The sequence below is a fragment of the Schistosoma mansoni genome, assembly GCF_000237925.1.
Source record: "Schistosoma mansoni, WGS project CABG00000000 data, supercontig 0167, strain Puerto Rico, whole genome shotgun sequence".
Classification (NCBI taxonomy): domain Eukaryota; kingdom Metazoa; phylum Platyhelminthes; class Trematoda; order Strigeidida; family Schistosomatidae; genus Schistosoma; species Schistosoma mansoni.
The window spans coordinates 387,829-412,950 of record NW_017386055.1 but is presented as its reverse complement, the minus strand read 5'-3'; the positions used below and the strand labels follow the sequence as shown (position 1 = coordinate 412,950).

At 37.7% G+C, this 25,122-nt stretch overlaps 1 protein-coding gene and 1 non-coding gene across 2 annotated transcripts in view; one reads left to right on the top strand and one right to left on the bottom strand.

The window, feature by feature from the left end:
* The window catches only part of Smp_158990 (neuronal calcium sensor, putative), a gene marked incomplete at its 3' end in the record, with an annotated part of 58,094 nt that overhangs the window by 786 nt on the left and 32,186 nt on the right, over positions 1–25,122 (bottom strand). The window contains exons 2-3 of the mRNA XM_018797220.1: positions 23,666–23,844; positions 1,906–2,178 (exon numbers count right to left, since the gene is read on the bottom strand). Coding sequence (XP_018646811.1) covers positions 1,906–2,178; positions 23,666–23,779 — 387 coding nt within the window. The 5' untranslated portion in view covers positions 23,780–23,844. The remainder of the gene's footprint in view (positions 1–1,905; positions 2,179–23,665; positions 23,845–25,122) is intronic.
* Smp_tRNA_01675_Pseudo_TTG.1.1 lies at positions 5,626–5,695 on the top strand. The gene has a single exon. It is a non-coding gene (tRNA).

Below are 25,122 nucleotides of genomic sequence, written 5' to 3'. Positions count from 1 at the left end.
AAGTGATAACCACCCTCATACCTCTAACAACATTCAATACCACTGTATTTATAATCATTTTCCCTCTCCGGTTCCTACTGCTCCTCCTTCCTCAACTATCAACTCTAAACGCGTATACAGCCACTTCAACGGAAGTCCTACTCACTATCATCTCTCGTCGGTATTTTCACGAAATTGACAGGACAAAATGCAAATGACTGGAGCTTGAACCGAGTTGGTGGATATAGAGGATCCAGCATACGGAGTTGGAAAACCATAATTTCAAACCAATGGTACACATAGGCTCCAGGATCTTGAGGAAATAAAAGGCGTATGAACCTATTGTTGGTCACTGACTACCATGAGACTGCATCTCCTAACGTTGCTCCACTACCTTGTGGATTAGACCTTTAGGTCGAAGGCTCGAGGAGTGGCACCAATGAGAAAACTACCTGCTTCGGTTTCGGCGTCCGGGCAGTATTCGAGCCCCTGTTAACTACTTGTTAGTAGTGTTAAAATGTCTGTTAAAAAATTGATTTCGGTGAAGTTTTGTTCTCTAAGTTGTATCATGACAGGAAGGTAACTCAGTTAGAAGTTTGTTCTGATGATGTCGTTCAGAAGAATAATGAACACTTCACAACAAAATCATCCAGTTCAAAGAACAAAACTTCATCGAAATCATTAAGCTAAGCTACAAATCTTCTTCACCATCACAAAAAGTTTATTATTTATCAGAAAGGGTTTTGTAGAGATTTAGTATTTTCATAGTTGAAAGCGTGAGTCAATTGAAGCTAGACCACCATGGAAAACCTGAAAGCACTGGACGGCCGTTTCATTCTATTGTGGGACTCCTCAGCAGTGCGCATCCACGATCCCGCTTCGCACGATTCAAACCCAGGATCTATCAGTCTCGCGCGCTAACACTTAACCTCTAGACAACTGAGCTGACCGGCATTCAACGATGTTAATGTCTAACTTCAACCAATCCATGATTTTGAGCAACCGTTCACCAATTGTCTTCAGTGAGTTTATATCTCCCAACAGACCTGGTTGAACTCCACTGGTTACTGCCTCTCACTAGAACTCCAGGAAATACCCCATGTAACCAGTCACTAGTTAGCATATAATCATTATCTGAAGGGGGTTTTGTGGAGTTTCACAGTAGGACGAAACGGTCGTCAAACAGTGCTTCCAAGTTTTCCATGGTGATCTAGCTTCAATTGAAATTTATAACTATTGCCACATTTCTCTCAAGTTTCCTCAAAGTTAGTTGTCTTGAATATCTTCTCATCACCCACCCTCTGATTGGTTGACAACTAACTTTACTCTCTCTCTCAAAATAGTTTCGACATAGTTACTGAACAATCTAGCCAAATAAACAAAAAAATAAATCAATAGTTTCACCAATGTTTTTACTCTTTCTTTTATAACTTACTCTAATTATTTCAACCATTTCATTACGTTCTATTGTACTATTACTAGCACACTTGACGGACGTTTCGTCCTATTGTGGAACTCCTCAGTGGCAGTGCGCATCCACGATCTCGCCTCACGAGATTTGTACACAGGATCTATCAGTCTCACTCATGAGCGCTTAACCTCTTGACCAGTGAAACGGCCGGCATCCAATGGTGTTAATGTCTAACTTCAACCGATCAATGAAATTGAGTGACTCATCCACCAATGTGTTCAGCGGGTTGATATCTCACGAAAGACCTGGTTGAACTCCACTGTTTACTGCTTCTCACAAGAATTCCAGGAAATACCTCTTAGAGCTAATCACTAGTGGGCTGAGGAGTCCCACAACAGGATGAAACGGTCGTCAAACAGTGCTTCCAAGTTTTCCATGGTGGTCTAGCTTCAATCGACTTATGATTTCAACTATATAAAAAACCAAAACAAATCATACTAAACTTTTCAACTTACCCTGATTATTTCAACCATTTCCGTTCGTTCAATTGTACCATTACCATCAATATCATACATTTGATAGGCCCATTCTAATTTTTCTTCTGGATTACCACCTGATGTAATATTAATAGCTAATAAAAATTCTTTAAAATCAATTCGTCCAGAATTATCTTTATCAAATGTACGAAATACATGGGTGCAAAATTTTTCAGCATTACCATCAGGAAAAAAACCTGAATAGACTTCAATAAATTTTTTTTTACTTAATTGACCTGATGGACAATCACGCTATAGAAAGGGGAGAAAAGAAAAGAGACAAAAAAGGGGTATGTAAGATTTATATCAATGATGTTATTAACTCTGATTGTAGATCCTCCCGGAGGGTTACTGTCGGTCCTAAGCTCGGATGAAGGAGGAGTGTTGAGTATAGGGTTAGCGACCCGACCTCGTAGAAAACTAATGTAGTGAACAAAACACTGGTTGGGGACAATCGAATGTATTTAAGCAAAAATTACAGACTATCTCAGTAAATTCTGATTACCAAACAATGAACAGTCAATTTGCAAATTAACAACCAATTGTTTCAATCTTCACTGTTTCTTCTCTTATTCCATTGCTCATGCATTTTCCAGACGATTGCGCTTCATTTCCGTTCTTTTCTCATCGGTCTTCTGCCAAAATACATTCTATGTCTGACCCACACCATATACTACTTATATGGATATAAGTAGACCACACCACACTAACTCGTTAAAACAAAACGCTAACCAGAAGTATGACGTCTCATAATGAAAGCCATGTTTCTTTCGGAAGTCGTAAGGCCGATGCCTCTTCTAAGTTGGATAGAATTAGAAAAGAAGGTCCAGGACAGAGTAGGTTGGAGAATGCTGGTCGGTGGCTTATGCGCCATTGGGGGTAACAGGCGTAAGCAAGTAATTTTTATATAATTGTATGATGCTATTAACTCTGCTTGTAGATCCTCCTGGAGGGTACTGCCGGTCTCAAACTCGGATATAGCAGGAGGGTTGGGTATGGGGTTAGTGACCCCAAGAAATGTTTAGCATTATATAACTTGTTCAAATAATGTAAGAACCTGACTAAGATTGTAGTGTGGGTTACTTATATCCACATAAGTAGTATATGGTGAGAGTCAGGTATTGAATATATTTTGGCAGAAGATCGATAAAGAGAGAACGGAAACGGAATGCAATTGGTATGAAAATGCATGGATAATAATAATAATCGGAGACGATGAACATCAACTCTGAGACGCAGGTACATCCAGGTTACAAGTCCCAAATAGGACGAAACGCGCGTCGAACTGGATTCCACTGCTAGCAATTATCCATCATTGCTTATAATGCTTGTGAAATAAGTCTATATCGAGGCAATGCGCACAGTATGCACATATGACCAATAAGAAACTGACCAGTTGCAGTCCTAAACATCAATAGGAAGATTCAAACAAGTAATACTGAGTGAATAATTGAATGATTTTATTAACTCCTCTTGTAGATCCTCCGATGGGTTAGTGTCGGTCTCAAGCTTGGATAAAGAAGAAGGGTTGGGTATAGGGTTAGTGACCCCATCTCGTAGAAAACTAACTTGTTGAAAGAAACGCTAACCAGAATTATGACGTCTCATGTTGAAAGTCAAGCTCCATGATTAGATTGTGTGGTCAAGATATCTAAGGTGATGAATTCCAGTACCAGTCTGAAAAAGGACATCAGTTCGAATCTCACATCCAATATATTATTCATGATAACCTAGTAGTAAAAGTGTACAGTTTTCTTGTCCTCAGTCTATTAACCGACTGTCAAACATCACCTACTTTCATGTTGATTCATTCAGTAACTTTTGTTGAACAAGATTTCAACTGTTTGTTTTTCTCTCTTTCTTTCTTAACATTGAATATAATTACTTACCATTTCAAATCAGTTTAACATGGGCAGTTTATCTTATTTCACTGATACGTAGACGAACTAAGGACAATGTTTGAACCAATTTGATTACCATGATATGGCTCTCTTGTATATTCATTAAAAATAGGGATCTAGGTTGATCTTTTATTATTGAAATTTGAATTGGTATCTCGAAAACAGGAGTAGGTATATATATATATATATATATACAGGACCTATCAGGAATAATAACTTCCCTAGTGAACTCCCTAGTACTTGGAAGCACCGCGGATAACATGTTTGGCGTTTAGAGTTTAAAATTACTGTAGTTTGAGTCCCAATATGAACATTAACAAAGAAGTGTAGCAGATATATCCAATTAATGAGTCCTGAATAGTATGAAACACACATTGTATATTTCATTGATAGTCACAATCTAGTTTCAGATTATAAAAACCAATTTATAAACTACATACAAATAGTCTTTTCATTAGCGTTTTCTGCTTAGCGTTTGTTTTTAGCGAGTTAGTTTTTTTTATACGGGATGGGGACGCTAACCTCATGCCCAACCCTCCTTCTTTACCCCGGGCTTGGGAGCGGCGGTAACTGTAGAAGAGCTACAGACGGAGTTCTTTTCATTAGTAATCTCATTTTTATATTACTGTGGTGTGTACTATTGATATCCACACATATAAGTAGTATGTATCATCAATCAAACGTGAAATCCCTGATGACTGAAAGTTAGAAAAGAGAATGAGAACAAAGAATATTTGGTGTAAAAACAAAAAAACAATAAAGTCAGAGACGATTGAAGTATTTATCATATGGTTATCAGATTTTACTAAGTGATTCTATAATTGTGAGGACGGTTCACACAAGAAATTGAGGAAGCTCTAAGAAGCTCAGAAGAAGCCGAATATATTCCATCCAATCAGATTGGGGAGGAATATTCTAGAATCACTACGTGTAGCTTCCCTATTGGACAATGCTGATAACCCCCTGTGTGCGGATTGGATAACTATAATGATGATTTCATTTCAACTAAAAACTATAAATACCTAATAGTTTGTACCATAATTGACAATCTGTTGGGAATAACATTCCTTCCCCTTGTCATCTGTCTTCTGATTTTCCGACTTGGGAGGGTTCTAGAGTTCGAGTGTTTAAGTAGATAGAAGGTTACTAGTAAATGGTGGATGGGGAGGTGAGTCGGAAGTACTAACAAATGTTTCATACCCTTATTTTGGGACAGCTTCGAAAGTACGGCGAAGCCTCTAGAGCCTAAGAATCTAAGTTCGAGATATAACAATAATTTTGTATTCAAATACCATTGATTATTCCCATTTGTATACTTGTTTACTATATTACCATCCATATTAGTAAATAAACAAGAATCCCCAAGTGAATTGATTTCTATTTGTAGATAATATTTGTCATTTGATAAATTTGTTGTTATCAATAGTAAATAATAATAATAGTAAATAATTCACAAGCATTATAAGCAAAGATGGGTAGTAGCTAGCAGTGGAATCCAGTTTGACGCACGTTTCGTCCTATGTGAGACTCCTCAACTGCATGTACCTGCATCTCAGAGTTGATTTTCCCCATGGGACTCGAACCTAGTACCTTTCGCTTCAAACGCCATCGCGTCATCCACTCGGCCATTGACTTCTGATAGCCACTTGCTTGTGCAATGGGGTGAAGTTTAAATTCATTTAGTATTGTTTGTTTGAATCTTCCCATTGATGTTTTAGGACTGCAACTGATCAGTCTCTTATTGACATATGTGCATACTGTGTGTATTGCTGCCTCGATATAGCCTTAATTCAAAAACGTTGTAAGCCGAGTGGATAACGTGATGGCGTTTGAAGCGAATGGTACTGGGTTCGAGTCCCAGAGTGAACATCAACAAGTCTGGGGTGCAGGTACATTTAACTGACGAGTACCAAATAAGACGAAACGCGCGTCAAGCTGGATTCCACTGCTATCCACTATGCATCTTTGCTTACAATGTTTGTATAGTTTATCTAACTGTATATTAACTTACTACTTATATTAGTGGTTAAGTCTTGTTCAATAACGAGAAATGTTCAACAATACATAAGTTGTTCAAATAATGTGAAAAAACCTAACTACTATGAATTGAAATGTAAATTTTTTAGATAAACTCTAATGAAGTTAATGACATTGATCATACTCGGTGAACAATCAATAATAAAGTTACAAGGCATTTACGTAATACATATACATAGCCTTCAATTATCCATTCGTATCTTCCGGTGTGCTCCACAATCTGAACTTCCTTCTCGACTGGCTTCCCAGTGTTCTGCCAACGCCGTGTTTTCAATGATCTATAACTCTTCAGTCTGTCCAGTAATTGTTTCAAACTCAACACCACATTCTGGTACACACTACTGACAAACATCCTTGTCTGTAACATCAGCTGCAATATGATTCATTATTTTCGGTGTACTGTAATTTGGAATTTTAGATACAGAGTCAAGTGAATTATGAGGCTAAAATTAATGAAGTAGAGGGAGCTTCTGGTGACTACTGAATTTTATAGCTTATATCACGCAATAACCTTAGTTAGGTTACCATTAGGAACTAGTAGCTACCGGGTAGCTATGTTGTCCTAGTGTGAAACTCCTCAACACTATGTATCAACGGATACTCTGTGGATCCAACCCAGGGTTTTCAACTTTCTCTGAGAACAAAACTTATAGTCTATCGAAGTGGTATCCAGTGGTTTCCATAAATTCTAAAATATTGACAGACAATTCCAAGAAGTTTATTAGGAAACTGACACGCACACCATTGGATGCTAACATAATGGTCTGATGTTTAAGGGCTCTTTTGAAAGTCCCTGTCTTGATGTAATGAGGATTCTCACACTAGGATGACACAACTACTTACTACTTCTTGGTTTTCAATGCTTATTTAACTATATTAGCTGTTGATGTAAACTATGAGATCTACAAGTAACTTCAGTACTCTTTCCAGCCACTTGACAGGCGATTTCGTGACCGATGCATTATAAGTAAAACCATTTGTTGTTAGCTTACGCAGCTAGATACCGTCTTTAAACATTTCGGAAGTCTATCGATGTTCACCTATCCATTCAATAAATCGGTAAGAAGGTTTCTGAATTTTGAACTCAAAGTACCTGTTAAGTATTAATCTACAAACAAAATCGTTTGTTTAGAGCTTGCGTTTGATTGTTTACAACCATCTGATGTAAAGAAATTGATATTTTTAGGCTAACTAATTCATTTTCTGATTATGTATCTGCCTGTGGTGTATCCTTTATGGTGTATCTTTATGAGTAGTATATAATACAGTGGTGTGGGTTACTTATATCCCCACATATAGCATATGATGATGGTCAAGCAGAGAATGTTTTTTTGGCAGAAGATCGATAAGGAAAGAACGGAAACGGAACGTGAATAATATGAAAATGCATGAACAATAATAATCAGAGATGATGGACTGATATTTGCAATAGGAACGGTCAAGATTGAGACAGCGAGATAGTTTGATAGTTTGCAAATTGACTATTTACTATATGGTTCTCATATGTTACAGAAACAGTCTGTAATTTGTGCTTAAATGAATTCGATTGTCCCCAATCATGTTCTTTTTCACTACAATACCAGTCATAAATAAAATTAAGTGAAAATTCCCATTTTGACATTTGTTAATTAAAAAGGAACGAATCGAGCGAAGAAATTTCTTTTCAATTAGTTTTTCATCATGGCTCTACACTAATATTCATATATGATTTACAATAATTAAATAACACTCATGGAGTAGATACGTTACGTAATGATTATATAATGACATCGATTATAAACTAACATTAATTGGAAGAGAAGGATTAATACTAATCAAAGTTATTATTCGAAAATCAAGCTGTTGCTACGTTGCATAATATATAAAAATGAGAAGAAAGAACTAACAAAATATTTTGATGAATGGTCAGTAATATAGTAGTTATGTAAGAATCAAGAGACGAATGAAGAGAATAAGTAAAATACCAAAAAATGGAAGGAATAAGATAATTGTTTACCGAAATTATGCTACAAACTCCGCTATACCGATGGCCAAGGTAGCGAGAGTGGTTGTACAAACTTCTTTTGGATACAAAGGTTCGGTTTGTGGATATGAATTGCGATGGCTTCAGCTATGTGCAATAGACGAGCTCGTAAACCATGTGGCAAATTTGATGGAATATGGTAGATAACCTTAAAAGCTTTATTCAGTTCAACATGATGACCTGTGTCCACCAAGTGAGCGAGAATAGAACTCTTAATCCCCTTTACCTGTCCTTTAGTCAACCATGACGGATGGTGTTCTGTTATTCGTTGACGAACTTGCCGAATTGTACCGAATTGTATCTACTCCATGAGTGTTATTTAATTATTGTAAATCATATATATATATTAGTGTAGAGCCATGATGAAAAACTAATTGAAAAGAAATTTCTTCGCTCGATTCGTTCCTTTTTAATTAATAAATAAAATTCCTTACAGTCAAAAGTTTAAAAATATCAAACAAAAGTGAATGGGACCAGAGAGCATTTGATATGGAAATAAAGAAACAATCAAGTCTAATAATTGAAAACATGAGTCAATTGAAACTGGACCACCATGAAAAATCTGGAAACACTGGATGGCCGTTTCGTCCTATCATGGGACTCCTCAGTGGCAGTGCGCATCCACGACCTCGCCTCGCTAGATTCGAACCCAGGGCCTACCAGTCTCGAGCCAGAGCCCTTAACCGATAGACCACTGAGCTGGCATCCAATGGTGTTCATGTCTAACTTCAACTGATCCACGAAGTTCAGCAACCATTCACCAATTGTCATCAGTGAGTTCCTATCTGACGACAGACGTGGTTTGCACTCATGCTTTCAACTATGAAACATACTAAATCTCCACAAAACCCCTTCTGATAATTATTATAATCAAGTCTAAGGCAATTTATCAACATTTTGCGAATGAATTATTTTACTGTATGGTTCTCAGATTCTATAATTTGGTATTTAAACAACTTAGATGCTTTCAACTTACATGATTCATTTATTACATACCTACCGAATTTATTTCATTAAAATAAAATAAAGTTGTATTCACTTGATGTTGTTTACTTGTATCTTCTCATTGTTATTTAAGACTGTAAATTGATCAGTCTCTTGTTGGCATATGTGCATACTGTGCGTATTTCCTCGATATAGCTTGAAGTCACAAGCTTTATAAGCAAAAATGAATAGTGACTAGTAGTGGAGTCCAGTTTGACGCGTGTTTCGTCCTATTTGGGACTTATCAGCTGGATGTACCTGCATCACAGAATTGATGATCATGACTCAGTAGCTAAATGAATAACATAATGACTTTTGAAGCGAACGCTTTTGGGTTCGAGTCTCAGAATTAACATTAATTCTAAGATGCAAGTACATCAAGTTGACGAGTCTCATCTAAGACGAAACGCACGTCAAACTGGGTTCCACTGCCAGCCATTATCCCTCTTTGTTTAAAACTTATATTGTTTATTAACATTAGAGTAGTAATATATATTATCAGAATATCAAATATTTTAAATCATGATAATTTTTTGATTTTTCACCCCGGGACTCGAACCCAGTACTGTTCGCTTTAAACGCCATTACGTTATCTACCTAGCTACTGAGTTCTGTTGTGTTTTTTTATTTGTTTTACAGAGTATTAGTTTTATTATGAAACATCAAATAGAACAGATCAGATTGATCAAAGACAATGAAAGATGAAAAGAAATTATCATCAGTTAGTTATCTTCTGTCTATATATATATGGGTTTGTGTGTGCGTGTGTTGATACATTAGTATACAAACAATACTATTGTGCTGGACAAGAACTAGAGTGGGGACAACCAAATGTATTTGCCATGGAAACTACAGACTATCTCACTGAAATCTGAAAACCATACAGTAACCAGTTAATTTGAAAACTGCTGGGGAGTCTCATAATAGAACGAAACAGCCGTCATACGGTGCTTCCAGGTTTTCCATGATGGTCTAGCTTCAATTGACTCATGATTTCAGCTATGAAAATTTGCAGACTATCAATTAATTGTCTCAATCTTGACCAATTCATAGTCTCCGATTATTATTGTCCATGCATTTTCATACCAACTGTGTTTCATTCCCCTTCTTTCCTTATCGATCTTCTACTGAAATACATTTAATGCCTGACCATCATTATATACTACTTATGTGGATATAAGTAACCCACACTACATTATAACAACAATAATTTGACTTTAACTGTTCAATATTTGTCTACCTTCATTATCTTTACAAATGAATAGATTCATTTGCATCTGAACAAAGGAATATTCAACTATGTATCTTGATAATCTATAATAATGACCAGATAGAGATTATGTTACTATGTGTGTCTGTATGTGTATGTGTGTGTGAGTGTGTGTGTGTATGTTGAACTGTTATTACAAGATAAACAATGAAATCTTTAACAGTTATCAACTGATTATCGAATGTTTAATTTCACAGTTATATGATATACTCATATGGGCTAGGGTAATCTTGCATTGGTTTTCAGAAGAACTAGACACCATCCAGACTTACAGGCGGTAACCCAAACAGTACAACTTAATCCCGTTGAACAGAGGAGCCAGACACTGCCCTCAGGCTTAACCCGAGCCGTACAGCTCAATCCTGCCCCACAGGAGAAGCAGATACTATGTGGGATTCAACGCTACAATCCGAACAGTACAGCCTAATTCTGTGGCGCAACCACTCAGGTACCAAACACTCTGGTGGTGTTTAATTTCTTTTCTTTTAGAATTATTGAATCAAAGAAAAAACAATCAAATATCAATGAAAGAACTAGTATCGAATCTTAGACCAGATTGCCAGGTGAAACGTTGGATTTACTTTAAATTCATTCGCTGAGAGTTTACAAATATACTATTCTTATTTTAATGTCTTACATCAATTGGCGCCAAAATACTGTGAAACCATTCGATTTAATTAAGATGAAAGTTCTTATGAATGAACTGATGTATTATTCTAATTTGTAATTGTTAAGTAATATTAGAAAGGGGGTTTTGTGGAGGTTTTAGTAATTTTATATAGTTGAAATCCTGAGTCAATTGAAGCTAGACTACCATGGAAAACCTGGAAGCACTCCATCGGTCCAGTGGAGTTCCACCAGGTCTGTTGTGAGATTATTATCATTAATATTATTAATGGCTTTATTCAATATTATAATCTGGTATCAACTCACTGGAGACATTGGTGGATATGTCGCTCAATTTCGTAGATCGGTTGAAGTTAGACATTAACACCGTTAGATGCCGGCAGGCTCAGTGGTCTGGTGGTTAGGCGCTCGCGTGCGAGACTGACAGGTCGTGAGTTCGAATCTCGTGCGGCGGGATCATGGATGCACATTGCTGAGGAGTGTCACAATATGACGAAACGGTCATACAGTGCTTCCAGGTTTTGTACGGTGGTCTAGCTTCAATTGACTCATTATTCCAACTATGTTAAGTTATATGTTTAATTGTAACACTTAAAAATATAATCTTTGTTTCATCAGGTTCGAATTGATAAGTTGATTAATAGTAACTACACTAATCTTCTTTAAAAAAATTCCTAGTACGCAAACATTATACTTGATAATTCAGTAAATAAGTAGATAAGCAAGTAAGGAAGTAAGCAAGTAAGTAAGTAGGTAAGTAAGCAAGTAAGTAAAAAAGTAGACAAGTAAGTAAGTAAAGTAAGTAAGCAAGTAACTAAATGGTCTTTAGGTCTTGTTTGTGGGTGTGACACATTTGGACTACTTATTTGAAATTAACCATTTATTACTTTTATGATAGATGGATAATGATCAACATGGAACTTCAGAACATACATATCCCCATGTTTAGGATTTTTCAGTGGGCTGTATTTGGATCCTGTTGTTGATAATTTCATTGAAACTCTAACAAAGTACTTATTAATTCAACTGCCAATGTGTTATCCATCGTGTTGCCAAGTTCAAATAGAAGATTAATTATGATTGATCAGTTACAATCCATAATATCAGCAAAAGGAAATACAAACTGTTGAGGAGACCCACAAAACTCCTTGAAAAAAGCTTAATGGGGCCTTGAAAACACTAGGGAACATTTTATCCAATCAACATTCAGTAGACGTTTTGCACAAACATCTAGGAAATGAAGTCACATGTCGTATTTCTGATTAGATGATTACCTATACTGCTACTGTGTTCAGGAGAGTTCCAGAACTTTCCGAGATTACAAAGCTATTTAAAATACCGTAAATACCTTAGATTTTCTTTACATAAATTAACCTTGGAGTAGAGCATTCTTTCCATATTTCGCACCATTTCTCTTCTGTTTAAGTTACCGTTACTAAAACAGCTTAAAAAACCGATTCAATTGTTCAACTGTTTTAGAATATGTGCACATTGTATGAGTTGCCTATGTAAAGCTATTAGGTCACTGGAAAACATGAAACGGTAAGTGGGTGTCTCTGTCAGATCTGATTTTGATTTAATGGAACGAATGATGAGGAAGTGTAATTCATGGGCATTTCATAAGAAGGATGATTACTTATATGTTTTGTTGTTGTAAAATTAATAAATGCTTAGACTGTTTGGTTTTTCTTTTTATATTCTCCAACTTCAAAGCTCCCATTTGATCCATTAATAAACTATCCAAGTTAAGTAGACATTATGATTCCTTAATTGTGTTGCTAAGTTGTCAAATATTTCAAGTATAATATTATGTGAATTTGCAGTCATGATTGAATTGAGTACAGTGGATAACTGAGTTGCTTTCTATCTTCATCTTTCTGATTGGCCACTGAGTTAGAAGAAGCCTGAGAACTAATAAGCGTTAAAGTTTGATTTGCTGTTGATTGCTTGGTGTTCTTTAAACACTTAGATGGTCAACGGTCCGTATAACTGCTTTCGAATAAATAAAGCGCAATCACATGAGAAGCAAAATACAACTCGCTCAAATCAAACAGAAAGCACTTGTTTTTTTAGAAAGCAGAGGTTCGAACATACTGTTGGGATGGCTTTGAAAAGCATGACAAAGTCCCCAAAGGCTCTACACTTGCCGAAGAGATTCCATATAATCATAACGTGTGAGAGGTTCATAGAATATCAACACGGCATGCTACGATTGGACGATACCATAACTTGCCTCCTTTGAGATTGACTGAGTTACAGTGATGTTATAGTCAACAAAAATAACTATAAATGCTCATATTTTTTGTACATATTTCGATTCTTACGTAATAAACACCTCGCATGCTCCTTCTGTCTTCTGATTAGTGACCGTGTGGTTCTACGCGTTCGAGTGCTGTTTTTCGCTTATCGTACTTACTTACTTACGCCTGTTACCCCTCGTCGAGGAGCATAGGCCGCTCACCAGCATTCTCCATCCAACTCTGTCCTGAGCCTTCCTTTCCAGTTCTTTCCAGTTGCTATTCATCCTTTTCATATCGGCTTCTATTTCCCAGGGTAATGTGTGTTTTTTGGCCTTCCTCTTTTCCGCTCCCCTTCACCATTCCAAGTTAGGGATTGAGTCGTGATGCACATTGGTGATTTCCTCAATGTATGCCCGATCCACTTCCAACGTCTTTTCCTAATTTCCTCTTCAGCTGGAAGCGGGTTTGTCCTCTCCCATAAAACGCTGTTGCTGATAGTATCCGGCCAGTGGATGTTGAGTATTTTGCGTAGACAACTGTTTATAAATACTTGTACCTTCCTGATGATGGCCGTAGTAGTTCTCCACGTTTCAGCTCCATACAGTATAACTGACTGTCTTGACGTTCGTATTAAAGATTCTGACCTTGAAATTGGTTGAGAGTTGTTTTGAGTTCCATATGTTCTTCAATTGTACAAATGTTGCCCTTGCTTTGCCAATCCTCGCCTTTACATCTGCATCCGATCCTCCTTGTTTATCAACGATGCTCCCCAGGTACTTGAATGTTTCCACCTCTTCCAGAGTTTCGCCATCAAGTGTGATTAGGTTGGTGTTCTCCGTGTTGCATTTGAGAATCTTACTTTTTCCTTTGTGGATGTGGAGGCCTATCGATGCGGAGGCTGCTGCTACATTTGCGGTCTTCATCTGCATTTGTTCGTGTGTATGAGAGAGGAGGGCTAGGTCATCTGCGAAGTCCAAATCATCTAATTGATTATGAGAAGTCCATTGTATTCCGTATTTCCCCTCAGATGTCGAATTCTTTATAATCCAGTCAATCACTAGAAGGAAGAGGAATGGGGAGAGTAGACAGCCTTGTCTGACTCCGGTCTTTACTGGAAATGCATCTGTCAGCTGTCCTCCATGCACGACTTTGCACTGTAGTCCATCGTATGAGTTTTGGATAATGTTGACAATCTTTTCAGGAACTCCATAGTGTCGAAGAAGTTTCCATAATGTTCTCCTATCCACGCTGTCAAACGCCTTCTCATAGTCGATGAAGTTGACGTATAGTGATGAGTTCCACTCAACTGATTGTTCAACGATGATCCGTAGTGTCGCAATCTGGTCTGTGCACGACCGATCCTTACGGAATCCAGCCTGTTGATCCCTAAGTTCGGCGTCTTCTGCGTCTTTCATCCGATTCAGCAGCACTCTGTTGAAAACTTTTCCTGGTACTGATAACAAACTGATGCCTCTGTAGTTCTCACATTGGCTCAGATCTCCTTTCTTTGGTATCTTGATGAGATATCCTTGTTTCCAGTCCGTTGGCACTTGTTCCTCTTCCCAAATCTTCTTGAATAGAAGGTGAAGCATATTTGCAGTTATTTCAATGTCTGACTTCAGTGCTTCTGCTGGTATATTGTCAGGTCCTGCCGCCTTCCCACTTTTGATTTGTCTGATGGCCATCTTGACTTCTTCGATCGTTGGTGGAGTGACATCTATAGGAAGGTCAGTGTGTGCTGCCTCGATGTTCGGTGGGTTCAATGGGCTGGTCTATTCAGCAGTTCCTCGAAGTATTCTGCCCATCTTTTCCTCTGTTGTTGAATCTCAGTGATTGTCTTTCCTTCTTTGTCCTTGACTGGTCTCTCTGGTTTGCTATATCTCCCTGCCAATTTCTTCGTTGTATCATATAGTTGTTTCATATTCCCTTCTCTTGCAGCTTTTTCCGCCGCCGTTGCTAGTTCTCCCATGTATTTCTGCTTGTCGGCTTTAATGCTTTTCTTCACTTCCCTGTTTGCTTCTGCGTAGTCTGCTTGTGCTTTGACTTTCTCTGCTCGTGTTCGGCTGTTGTTAATTGCTAGTTTCTTGTTCTTCCTTTCTTGAATCTTGTTCAGGGTTCCCATAGAGATCCATTCCTTATGATGATGCTTCATGGGACCCAGAACCTCCTGACACGTTGAAGTTGGTGCTTCTTTTATCCCTCTCCAGTTGTCCTCCAAAGTAGTTTCTTGTTCATTCAGTAGATCCTGTAGAGCCTGGAACCTGTTGTTGAGAGTTATCTTGAATTCATTGAGCTTGTCAGTATCTCGAAGGAAGGCTGTATTGAACCTTTGTAGTGCTGTTTGTCCAGTTGTCCAGTCTTTCTTTAGCTTCAGTCTCATCCTGGCCACAACCAGGTGGTGATCTGAAGCTATGTCAGCTCCTCTCCGGGTTCTCACATCTTCCATTGATCTTCGGAATTTTTTGTTGATACAGATGTGATCTATCTGGTTCTCTGTGGTGTGGTCCGGTGAGATCCATGTAGCTTTGTGTATGCGCTTGTGTGGGAATATTGTGCCGCTTATAACCAATTTGTTGAATGCACATAGGTTTGCAAGTCTCTCCCCATTTTCATTTCTCTCTCCTAATCCATGTCGTCCAATTACATCTTCATATCCTGTGTTGTCCACTCCAACTTTAGCATTTAGATCTCCCATCAGGATTGTGAGGTCCTTTCGTGAGCACTTCTCTATAATTGATTGAAGCCTTTCATAGAACTGATCTTTATCATCGTCGTTGCTATCATTGGTGGGTGTATAACATTGGATAACGTTCCCTGTGATCCCTTGCTTCTTTGTTCTGAATGATGCTTTGATTATCCTGGGTCCATGAGATTCCCATCCCACAAGTGCACTTCGTGCTTCTTTGGACAGCATTAGAGCAACTCCTTGAGTGTGTGGAGCATTTTCCCCTTCGTGACCGGAGTACAGCAGCATCTCTCCTGTACCTAGCCTTTGTTGTCCAGTTTGTGTCCAATGGGTTTCACTGATTCCGAGTACTGCCAAGTTGTATCTCCTCATTTCCATTGCTATTCGGCTAAACACATATATATTGGTACAAAAGGGCACCAGGTACATATGCGCCACACTATTTGTGTGTGTGTGGGCTGTGATACTGCCCGGGTGCCCAAACCGAAGCAGGTGGTTTTCTTAGGGGGCCACACCCCGAGCCTTTGACCAAAAGGTCTGATCCACAAGGCAGTGGAGCATCGTAAGGAGATGCAGTCCCATGGTAGCCGTTGACCAATCACAGGTTCGTCCGCCATTCGTTCCATCAGGATACTGGAGCCCATGTGCACTATTGGTTTGGAATCAGGGTTTTCCAACTCCCCTAGGTGGATCCTCCACATCCACCAACCCCGTTAAAGCGCCGGATATTCGCTTTTCATGTTCTCACTTTTGTGAACAACACCCCCGCCACGAGAAGGCAGTGAGTAGGACTTCCCTGACAGAGGCTATATATTCGCTGGCCATGTGAGAGCATTTCGAGAAAGAGAGTAGACTCTCCCCACTCTCGGCCGTACCAGGGCATTTGGGGGCTGCTATTCGGCTGGTCTTTCCTGTCTCCCACATTGTCCGGACGTTCCATGTACCTATAAAGAGTGTTGCTCTGGTTATTAGAAGGTGCATCGGTCTCGTTACTTCCGAAGAATTTCGGCTTTCATCATGAGACATCATAATTATTCCTTGAACTCGGAGGGCAGAGTTTAAATGGTTTGAATAATTTTTTCTGGTTAACGTTTTTTTAGCGAGTTAGCTTTTCTACGGGATGGGGTCGCTAACCCCATGCCCAACCCTCCTCCTTTACCCGGGCTTGGGACCGGCAGTAACTCTAGAAGAGCTACAGGCGGAGTTATTCGCTCATCGTACTCTACCGTAATCAAGTAGAAGACTTAATAAGTGCAAGTTCGTAGTTACACACGGAGTTTTTTGCCGGCTTTTTTTAACACCCGATAGATTACACTTTGAACGTTCAGTCAATTTATATGTACTCATTAATTGTCATGAATAATATGTGTCTTATCCTCAAAATATGGTTAGATTAAACCACAGTCCCCACTCAGATTGCTCAGTGGTAACAATTCAAATCGTGGAAATTGGTAACCCTTATCTGAATGCCCTAGAGAATATGAATTTCTTGCTGACAATTATGAACTAGTACATAATTTAAATTGAACAGTATTCACACCCCTTCCATCGGACTACTTTAAACCAACACACATAATTGCACTCCATTGATCATAGTCACTCAATAATATTAATTTGGTATTGTTTGTTTGAATCTTCCCGTTGGTGTCTAAGACTGCGATTGATCAATTTCTTCACAAGGAGGTTTTGTGTAGATTTTAGTAATTTTATATAGTTAAGATCATGAGCCAATTGAAGCTAGACCACCATGGAAAACCTGGAACCACTGAACGGCCGTTTCGTTCGATTGTGGGACTCCTCAGCAGTATGCATCCACGATCCCACCTCACGAGATTCAAATCCGGGACCTACCAGTCTCGCGCCAGACCACTTAACCTCTGAATCACTGAGCCTGCCGGCATCCAACGGTGTTAATGTCTAACATCAATCAATCCACGAAATTGCGCGACCAACTTCCATTGTACTGGGGCAGATACCTGTCTCAACCTGATATGGATTAGCTCCACTGGTCACAACTTCTCACTAGAACTCCAGGAATTACCTGATGGACGAAACAACCTTCCAGTGCCTACAGGTTTTCTATGGTGGTCTAGCTTCAATTGACTCATGATCTTAACTATATAAAATGATCAATCTCTTATTAACATATGTGCATCGTGTACAAATTACCTCGATACTTCGTTAAGTCGAGACTTAATAGCTAAGTGGATGACATGATAGCATTTGAAACGAATGGTACTGGGTTGGATTTCTGAAGTAAACATCAACATAAGGATGCAGCTACATCCTTAACAAGACGAAACACCCCTCCTCCATTCCACAATTAGCCACCATTCATCTTTACTTATAATACTCTACAATATGTTTATTCTTCAAAATTTTATGATTTTCTCAAATTTACCATCATAAAAATTAATTACTTAAAAACTCCATAATTTATTCCGCAGTAAAAAATTGTCCATTAAACTTCCCCCCCCATTTTTAATATTGTTTCTAAAAATAGTATGGTGAAAATTGAGAAACTGAAACTGGATACTACTAGTACTACTACTACTACTACTATTACTAATAATAATACTAATAGTAATGGTAACGGGGTGACTTTTTCCTGTTCCACTCAATCTAATACAATATTGCTCCGTATACATTGGGTAACTTGAGTATCCATGATTGTCTGTATGTGTATCTGTGTATAGTAACACAAGTAGTTGTGTGTATGTATATGTCTGTGTGTGTGTTTGTTCGGATGAATGGAGATGTAACATATCAATCAGTAAGTTAGGTTTACTGGTCATGGTAATAATAATAAATGCCATATTCCTATTTTTTTCTTTCTACATAGTAACTTATCCACCGGAAATGGTTGTTACTACGGTCACTATATGTATACATAACAAAATTAATATCTTCCAGTCACTTACTAATTAAATGAAGTACATAAAGTAGTATGTTCAAATGACATGACAGGAAAAAAAATTTTAATCAATAAAGCGTACAATTTAGAAAAAAGTTTTTATCCTATTATACTTAGTAACCAAGTTATTCAAATAGAGAAAAATTTTTTTTGATTTTTATGCATTAAAAAAAACAAAAAAATATTTTTGTGTTTTATCTGTTTCTATAACAAAATTCCGGTTTAAATTGTTTATATTTTCCATTTAAGATAGAGATAAACAATTAAATGGCTAAGTAAATAGATGGTTTAAGTTAACTGATTGATAGGATTGTTCAATCTTTCTTTGATATATATATATAACCCTCCCTCATTAAAGTTACCCCTTCTAGGAATTCAGTGTTCATCTTGGGGTATGACAACTTGAACCGATGCATCATATGTGTGCCCGGTCCAACGTTGTAGCTGACTGACTAACTGACTGACTGACTGACTGTGAAATGAAAACATTTATTTAATTAAATCAAGCATTAAAACAATGTCATATGATTTAATGTTTTATGATTATTATCTTTCATCTTTGTTTTCTTTTTTTGTTTTTTTTGTTACCGACTAGGTAGGATGTTGTTTAGGGAGATTGTTTTAAATGGAAACGAACCAAAAAAGACAAGAAAAAAAGATTGTTCACCTGACAACATACGCCCATCATTGGGGGTGGTGTTTGAGGGGAGGGAAGAAGAAGTAGCTATTTGTTTTAATGCCATATAATAAAATAATGTCTATGTTTATTATAAGTGTGTGTCACTGTTATATCTCCACAAAACCCAATTCTGATAATGATCATATACTCACTAGTGACTGGCTCCATGAGGTAATTCCTGGAGTTCTAGTGTGAAGTCGTGACCAGTGGAGCTAATCCATGTCAGGTAGAGACAGGTATCTACCCGAGTACAATCGAAGTTGGTCTCACAACTTTATGGATTGGTTGATGTTAGACATTAACACCGTTAGATGCCGGCTCAGTGGTCTATCAGTTAAGTTCTTTGGCGTCCTGTGTTCGAATCTCGCGAGGTTGGATCGTGGATGCGCACTTCTGAGGAGTCCCACAATAGGACGAAACGGCCGTCCAGTGTTTCCAGGTTTCTCATGGTGGTCTAGCTTCAAGTGACTCATAATCTCAAATATATAAAATATATCACTGTTGTTAAATGATAGAGAGAAGATTGACACAAAACAAAACATCATTTTCTAGTGTATGATCACTTTGAATGGTTCTTTTGATATCAAGTTATATTTTGACAAGTTGGATAGTTACAAGAGATGAAATTTATAAAGTATTTAAGTCTTGTCAGCTAGATGTATTAGTTTCTTTAAGTGTTATTCTACCCATTGTGTTATATATAATCTTTAATTACTTACATACGCCTGTTAACCCTCATGGAGGAACATAGGCAACACACCAACATTCTCAATCCAACCTTGTCCTGGACAATCCCTTCCGTTTCTTTCCAGTTAGTATTCATCCTTTTCATGTCTGTTTCCAATTACCGACACAATGTGATCCTTGATCATCTTCTTTCTCGTTTCCCTTCACGATTACAAGTTATCGTTTGCTTCATTATGTAGTTTGAAGGATTTCCGCAATGTATATCCTATCCACTTCCAGTGTCTTTTCCCGATTTCTTCTTTAGTTGGATGCTGGTTTGTTCATTCTCATAGTAGTCTGTTGCTAATGGTATTCGAAAAGCTGACATTGAGTATCCTAAGTACACATATATTCATAAATACTTGCAACTTTTTGATGATGGTTTTAGTAGCTCTTCAAGTTTTAGCTCCGTACAGTAGAACTATCTTAAACGTTCATATTAAAGATTGTGACTTTGATATTAGTGAACAGTTGTTTTGAATTCGATATGTTCTTCGATTGTAGGGATTTGACGCTTCCTTTACCAATCCTCCCATTTAATTCGGCATCAGATCCTCCACGTTCATCGATGGTGCTGCTGCCCAGGTATGTGAAAGTTTCCACATCTTCCAGAGTTTCTCCATCAAGTGTAATTGGGTTGACATTCTCCATTTTGTATTTGATGATCTTGCCTTTCATTTTGTGTATGTTGAGGCCTACTACAGCAGAGGTTGCTGCTACACTGTTTGTCTTAGTCTGCGTTTATTAATGTGTATGGGATAGAAGGGTTAGTTCATCTGCGATGTTCAAAGCGTGTAGTTGCATCCAACCTGTCCATTTTATTCCATGCTGCCCCTCAGATAAGGAAGGCTTAATAATCCTGTCAACCACCAGTAGAGATAAATGGGGAGAGAGTTAGCAGTTTCATCGGACTCCGGTTCTTACTTGAAATGCACCTTTCCTCCATGCACCACTTTGCAATGCAGTCAGTCGTATGAATTCCAGATGATGTTGACGATCTCAGGTAATCCTTGGTGTCAAAGAAGGTTCCGTACAATTCTCCTATTCACTCTGTCAAATGTCTTCTCATAGTGAAGGAAGTTGATGTGTAGTGAAGAGTTTTATTAAATTGATTTTTCAACGATGATTTGGTGGTTTATAGGTTAAGGGTCCGCATACGATACCGAAGTCCCTGATTTCGGGTTCGTGGATGAGCACTGCTAAAGAGTAACATACTAGAACGAGACGGCCATTCAGTGCTTCCAGGTTCTCAATAGTAACCCAACTTAGATCGGTTGATGATTCCAATGAAATTCAAAAATCTCTACATGAAATTATACCTCTTATTAAAGACAATTAGGTAACTTTGGATTAATATTCAGTGTTTAATTAGCTTAAATAGTGAATATACAATTTCTAGCTAACATATACTCATAAAGCAAACATAATGAAAACATTTAGAAGTTATTTAATTGATGTAGAATAGTATATTTTTACTTTACTGAGTTGAAACGCGGAGAACTACTACTACATCCATCATCAAGAAGGTTCAAGTATTAATAAACAGTTGTTTACATGAAAAACTCAACATTCACTGGTCGGATACTATCAGTAACAGAGTCCTATGGGAGAGGACAAACCAGCTTCCAGCTGAAGATTTAACTAGGAAAAGACGTTGGGAATGATCGAACATACATTAAAGAAATTACCAAAATACATCACGAGGCAATCCCTAACTTGGAATCCTGAAGGGAAGCGGAAAAAAGGAAGATCAATGAACATATTACGCCAGGAAATAGAAGCAGATATGAAAAGGATGAATGTTAACTGGAAGGAACTGGAAAGGATTATCCAGAATAGTGTTGGATGGCGAATCCTGGTGTGCGGCCTATGTTCCTCCACGAGGAGAAACAGGCGTATGTAAAGTAAGATAGACACGTTTAAAGACAAGCATATTTCAGTAATTTATCAAAAGCATTGTTTGAACAAAATTGATAATTAAAATAAACAGGGTGATTTGTGCTATAGATAAGTCATTTAATTAAACGCTAGATTCAGTTCCTAATCTTCTTCCAGTAACCCACAAGCAAAATATACACAGCGATCTGAACATGAGAGAAAAGGTGGGAAGTGTGGAAGAAACGCTTTGCTTGAAAGATTCGTATATGTACAGAAAATCTAGAGTATTTAAAGTATTTTAAATGCCATTGAATTTTCCGGATAATTCTGGAAAGCTACTAAATATAGTAACAATGTAGGTGTCGTACAATCAAGTCACGGATCCTGGTTCTAATATAACATGATTAATCACATTAACGTATTAACGTGTCATCATAATATCTATCCAAAAAAAGAATAAATCGGAAAGAAATAACCAGATTCCAGCGGAAGAAGAAATCAGGAAGAAGCACTGGATAAGACATACAGTGAGGAAAGTACTCAACTCCGTCACAAGGCAAGCCCTCACATGGAATCCTGAAGGTCAAAGGAAAAGAGGAAGACCGAAGAACACATTACGCCGGGAAACGGAGACAGATGAGAAGAGTGAACAAAAATTAGATAGAACTAGAAAGGAAAGCCCAGTACAGATTGGGTTGGAGAATACTGGTCGGCGGCCTATGCTTCATTGGGAGTAACAGGCGTAAGTAAGTAAGTAAGTAAGAGAAGAATAAAAATATTTTAAATCATCCATTATATTAAAAAATCAAAAGAATTTGTCAACCGGCTTGAACATCTGGGCTACCTTGTTCCTGTTACTTAGATATTTCAACAAGTTCTCTGTTACTTTCTTTGATTAATCCATCATTATGGCTATTAAGTGTATAACCTATTTAGGTGCGTTTATGAAAAGCTTACGGCATTTCGCTGTCCATGTTATAAAAGGGGCCAATCAAAGACATCGTAGTTGCTGGCAATATCCAACGAAAAGAATATCCATTATTAAGATATTGATTAACTGAACTGGTAACATCTAAACTGACGATCACTCCACATTTATCGTCAGTACTGATCAAGAAGTAACAAGATGGAAACTTGTTGAAATACTTCATTCTAAGAATTCTATATTGTATCAGAAGTATAATATTGAAGAAAGGTACTACTACTATTAATAATAATAATAATTTATTTAAACACATAAATATCGGTACAAAAAGGCACCAGATACATATGCGCCACACAAATGTCATTCGATTTGTGTGAGAGCTGTGATACTGCCCGGATGCCCAGACCGAAGCAGGTGGTTTTCTTAGGGGGCAACACCCCTAGCCTTTGACCTAAAGGTCTGATCCACAAGGCAGTCGAGCATCGTGAGGAAATGCAGTCAATTAGTAGACGGTGACCAACGATTGATTCATACGCTATTTGTTCGTTCAGGATACTGGAGCCCATGTGCACCATTGGTTTGGAATGAGGGTTTTCCAACTCCCCTTCCGTGTCCACCAACCCGGTTATAGCATCGGACATTCGCTTTTCATTCTCTGAATTTCGTAAACAACTTTCGTGGTGTGAGAAGGCAGTGAATAGGACTTCCCTCACAGAGGCCGTGTACGTGTGGCCATGTGAGAGCGTTTCAAGAGGGTGGGTGACCCCTCCCTACCCTCAGCCGTCTCAGAGCACTTGGGGGCAATAATAATAATGAATAATAATAGAATATAAATAAATAAATACTTACAATAAATCCATTATACCATTGTTTAATTTGTCGTTTAGTAAAATGGGTATTCTCTTTAAGAAATGTTAAATCTTCTCTTGATAATTTTTTTCTTGGTCCAACAAAATTTCCCATAATTTTAACAACAACAAAAAAAATCTATTTTTTTTGTATTTTTTTCTTTTGATGAATAAAATAATCTATTGAAATAAAGGGGGAGGGGGAAATAAATAAGAGAGAGGGGGGAGAGAAAAAAACATTATTCGAATTGTATATATTCCATTATTGTAAACTATCAAATGTAAACAAAAAAAATGATGATGAGGCTATAATTTAGGGATGAAACATTTAGATTTAAGATAACGAGTATTAGATTTTGACGTGAAACTCATTCAGTTATTTGATTCGACTTTATTTTGACAATCTAGCTGATATCAGCAAAGATGGACAGTGGCTAGCAGTGGAATTCAGTTTGACCAGCGTTTCATTCTATTTTGGAACTCGTCAGCTAGATGTACCTACATCTCAGAGTTGATGTTCACTCTGGAACTCGAACCCAATACCTATCACGTTATCCATTCAGCTACTGAGTCTTGATAGCCACATTCTTGTGCAATGGGATGAATTTTGAATCCACTTGGTATTATTTGCTTGTATCTTCCCATAGATGTTTAAGACTGCAACTGATCAGTCTCTTGTTGGCATATGTGCATACTGTGCGTATTTCCTCGATATAGCCTTATTTCACAAGCATTGTAAGCAAAGATGGAGGGATAGTGTCTAGTAGTGGAATCCAGTTTGATGCGCGTTTCGTCTGATCTGGGACTCGTCAATTTGATGTACCTGAATCTCAGAGTTGATGTTCATTCTGAGACTCGAACCCAATACCTTTCGCTTCAAACGCCATCACGTTATCCATTCAGCTACTGAGTCCTGATAACCACTTGATTGTGCAATGGGGTGAATTTTGAATTCACTTGATATTGTTTGTTTGAATCTTTCCATTGGTTTTTAAGTACTGCACTTGGCACATATGTCAATATGAGACTGATCAATTGCAGTCTATTAAATCAATGGGAAGATTCAAACAAATAATACCAAGTGAATTCATAGCTGATGTCAGTTCGTAATGAATACCTTTAATCTAATACCTAATGTTAACCATCAACTATAAATCATAATTTTAACTCTTCACACTAGTTTAGTAGGTGGACATTCTGAATACCACTTTGGCGTCGCTGGAAGGTCGTCCATAAATTATAGTCTCATTGAAATAGATTTCGCTCTTGTCAATTTAGACTGAATTTTTATTAGTAAACGTAGTTATCTTTATTTCTAATCTGATTTGCTTAAAAATAGATCAGTAGTAAATATGATATTTGTCAAGAGTTAACATCATTTGGTATACTACTGAATACCACGAAGTATTGACCATTTACTTTATCACAGTATGGAATTCTCAAGCAATAACTACATAC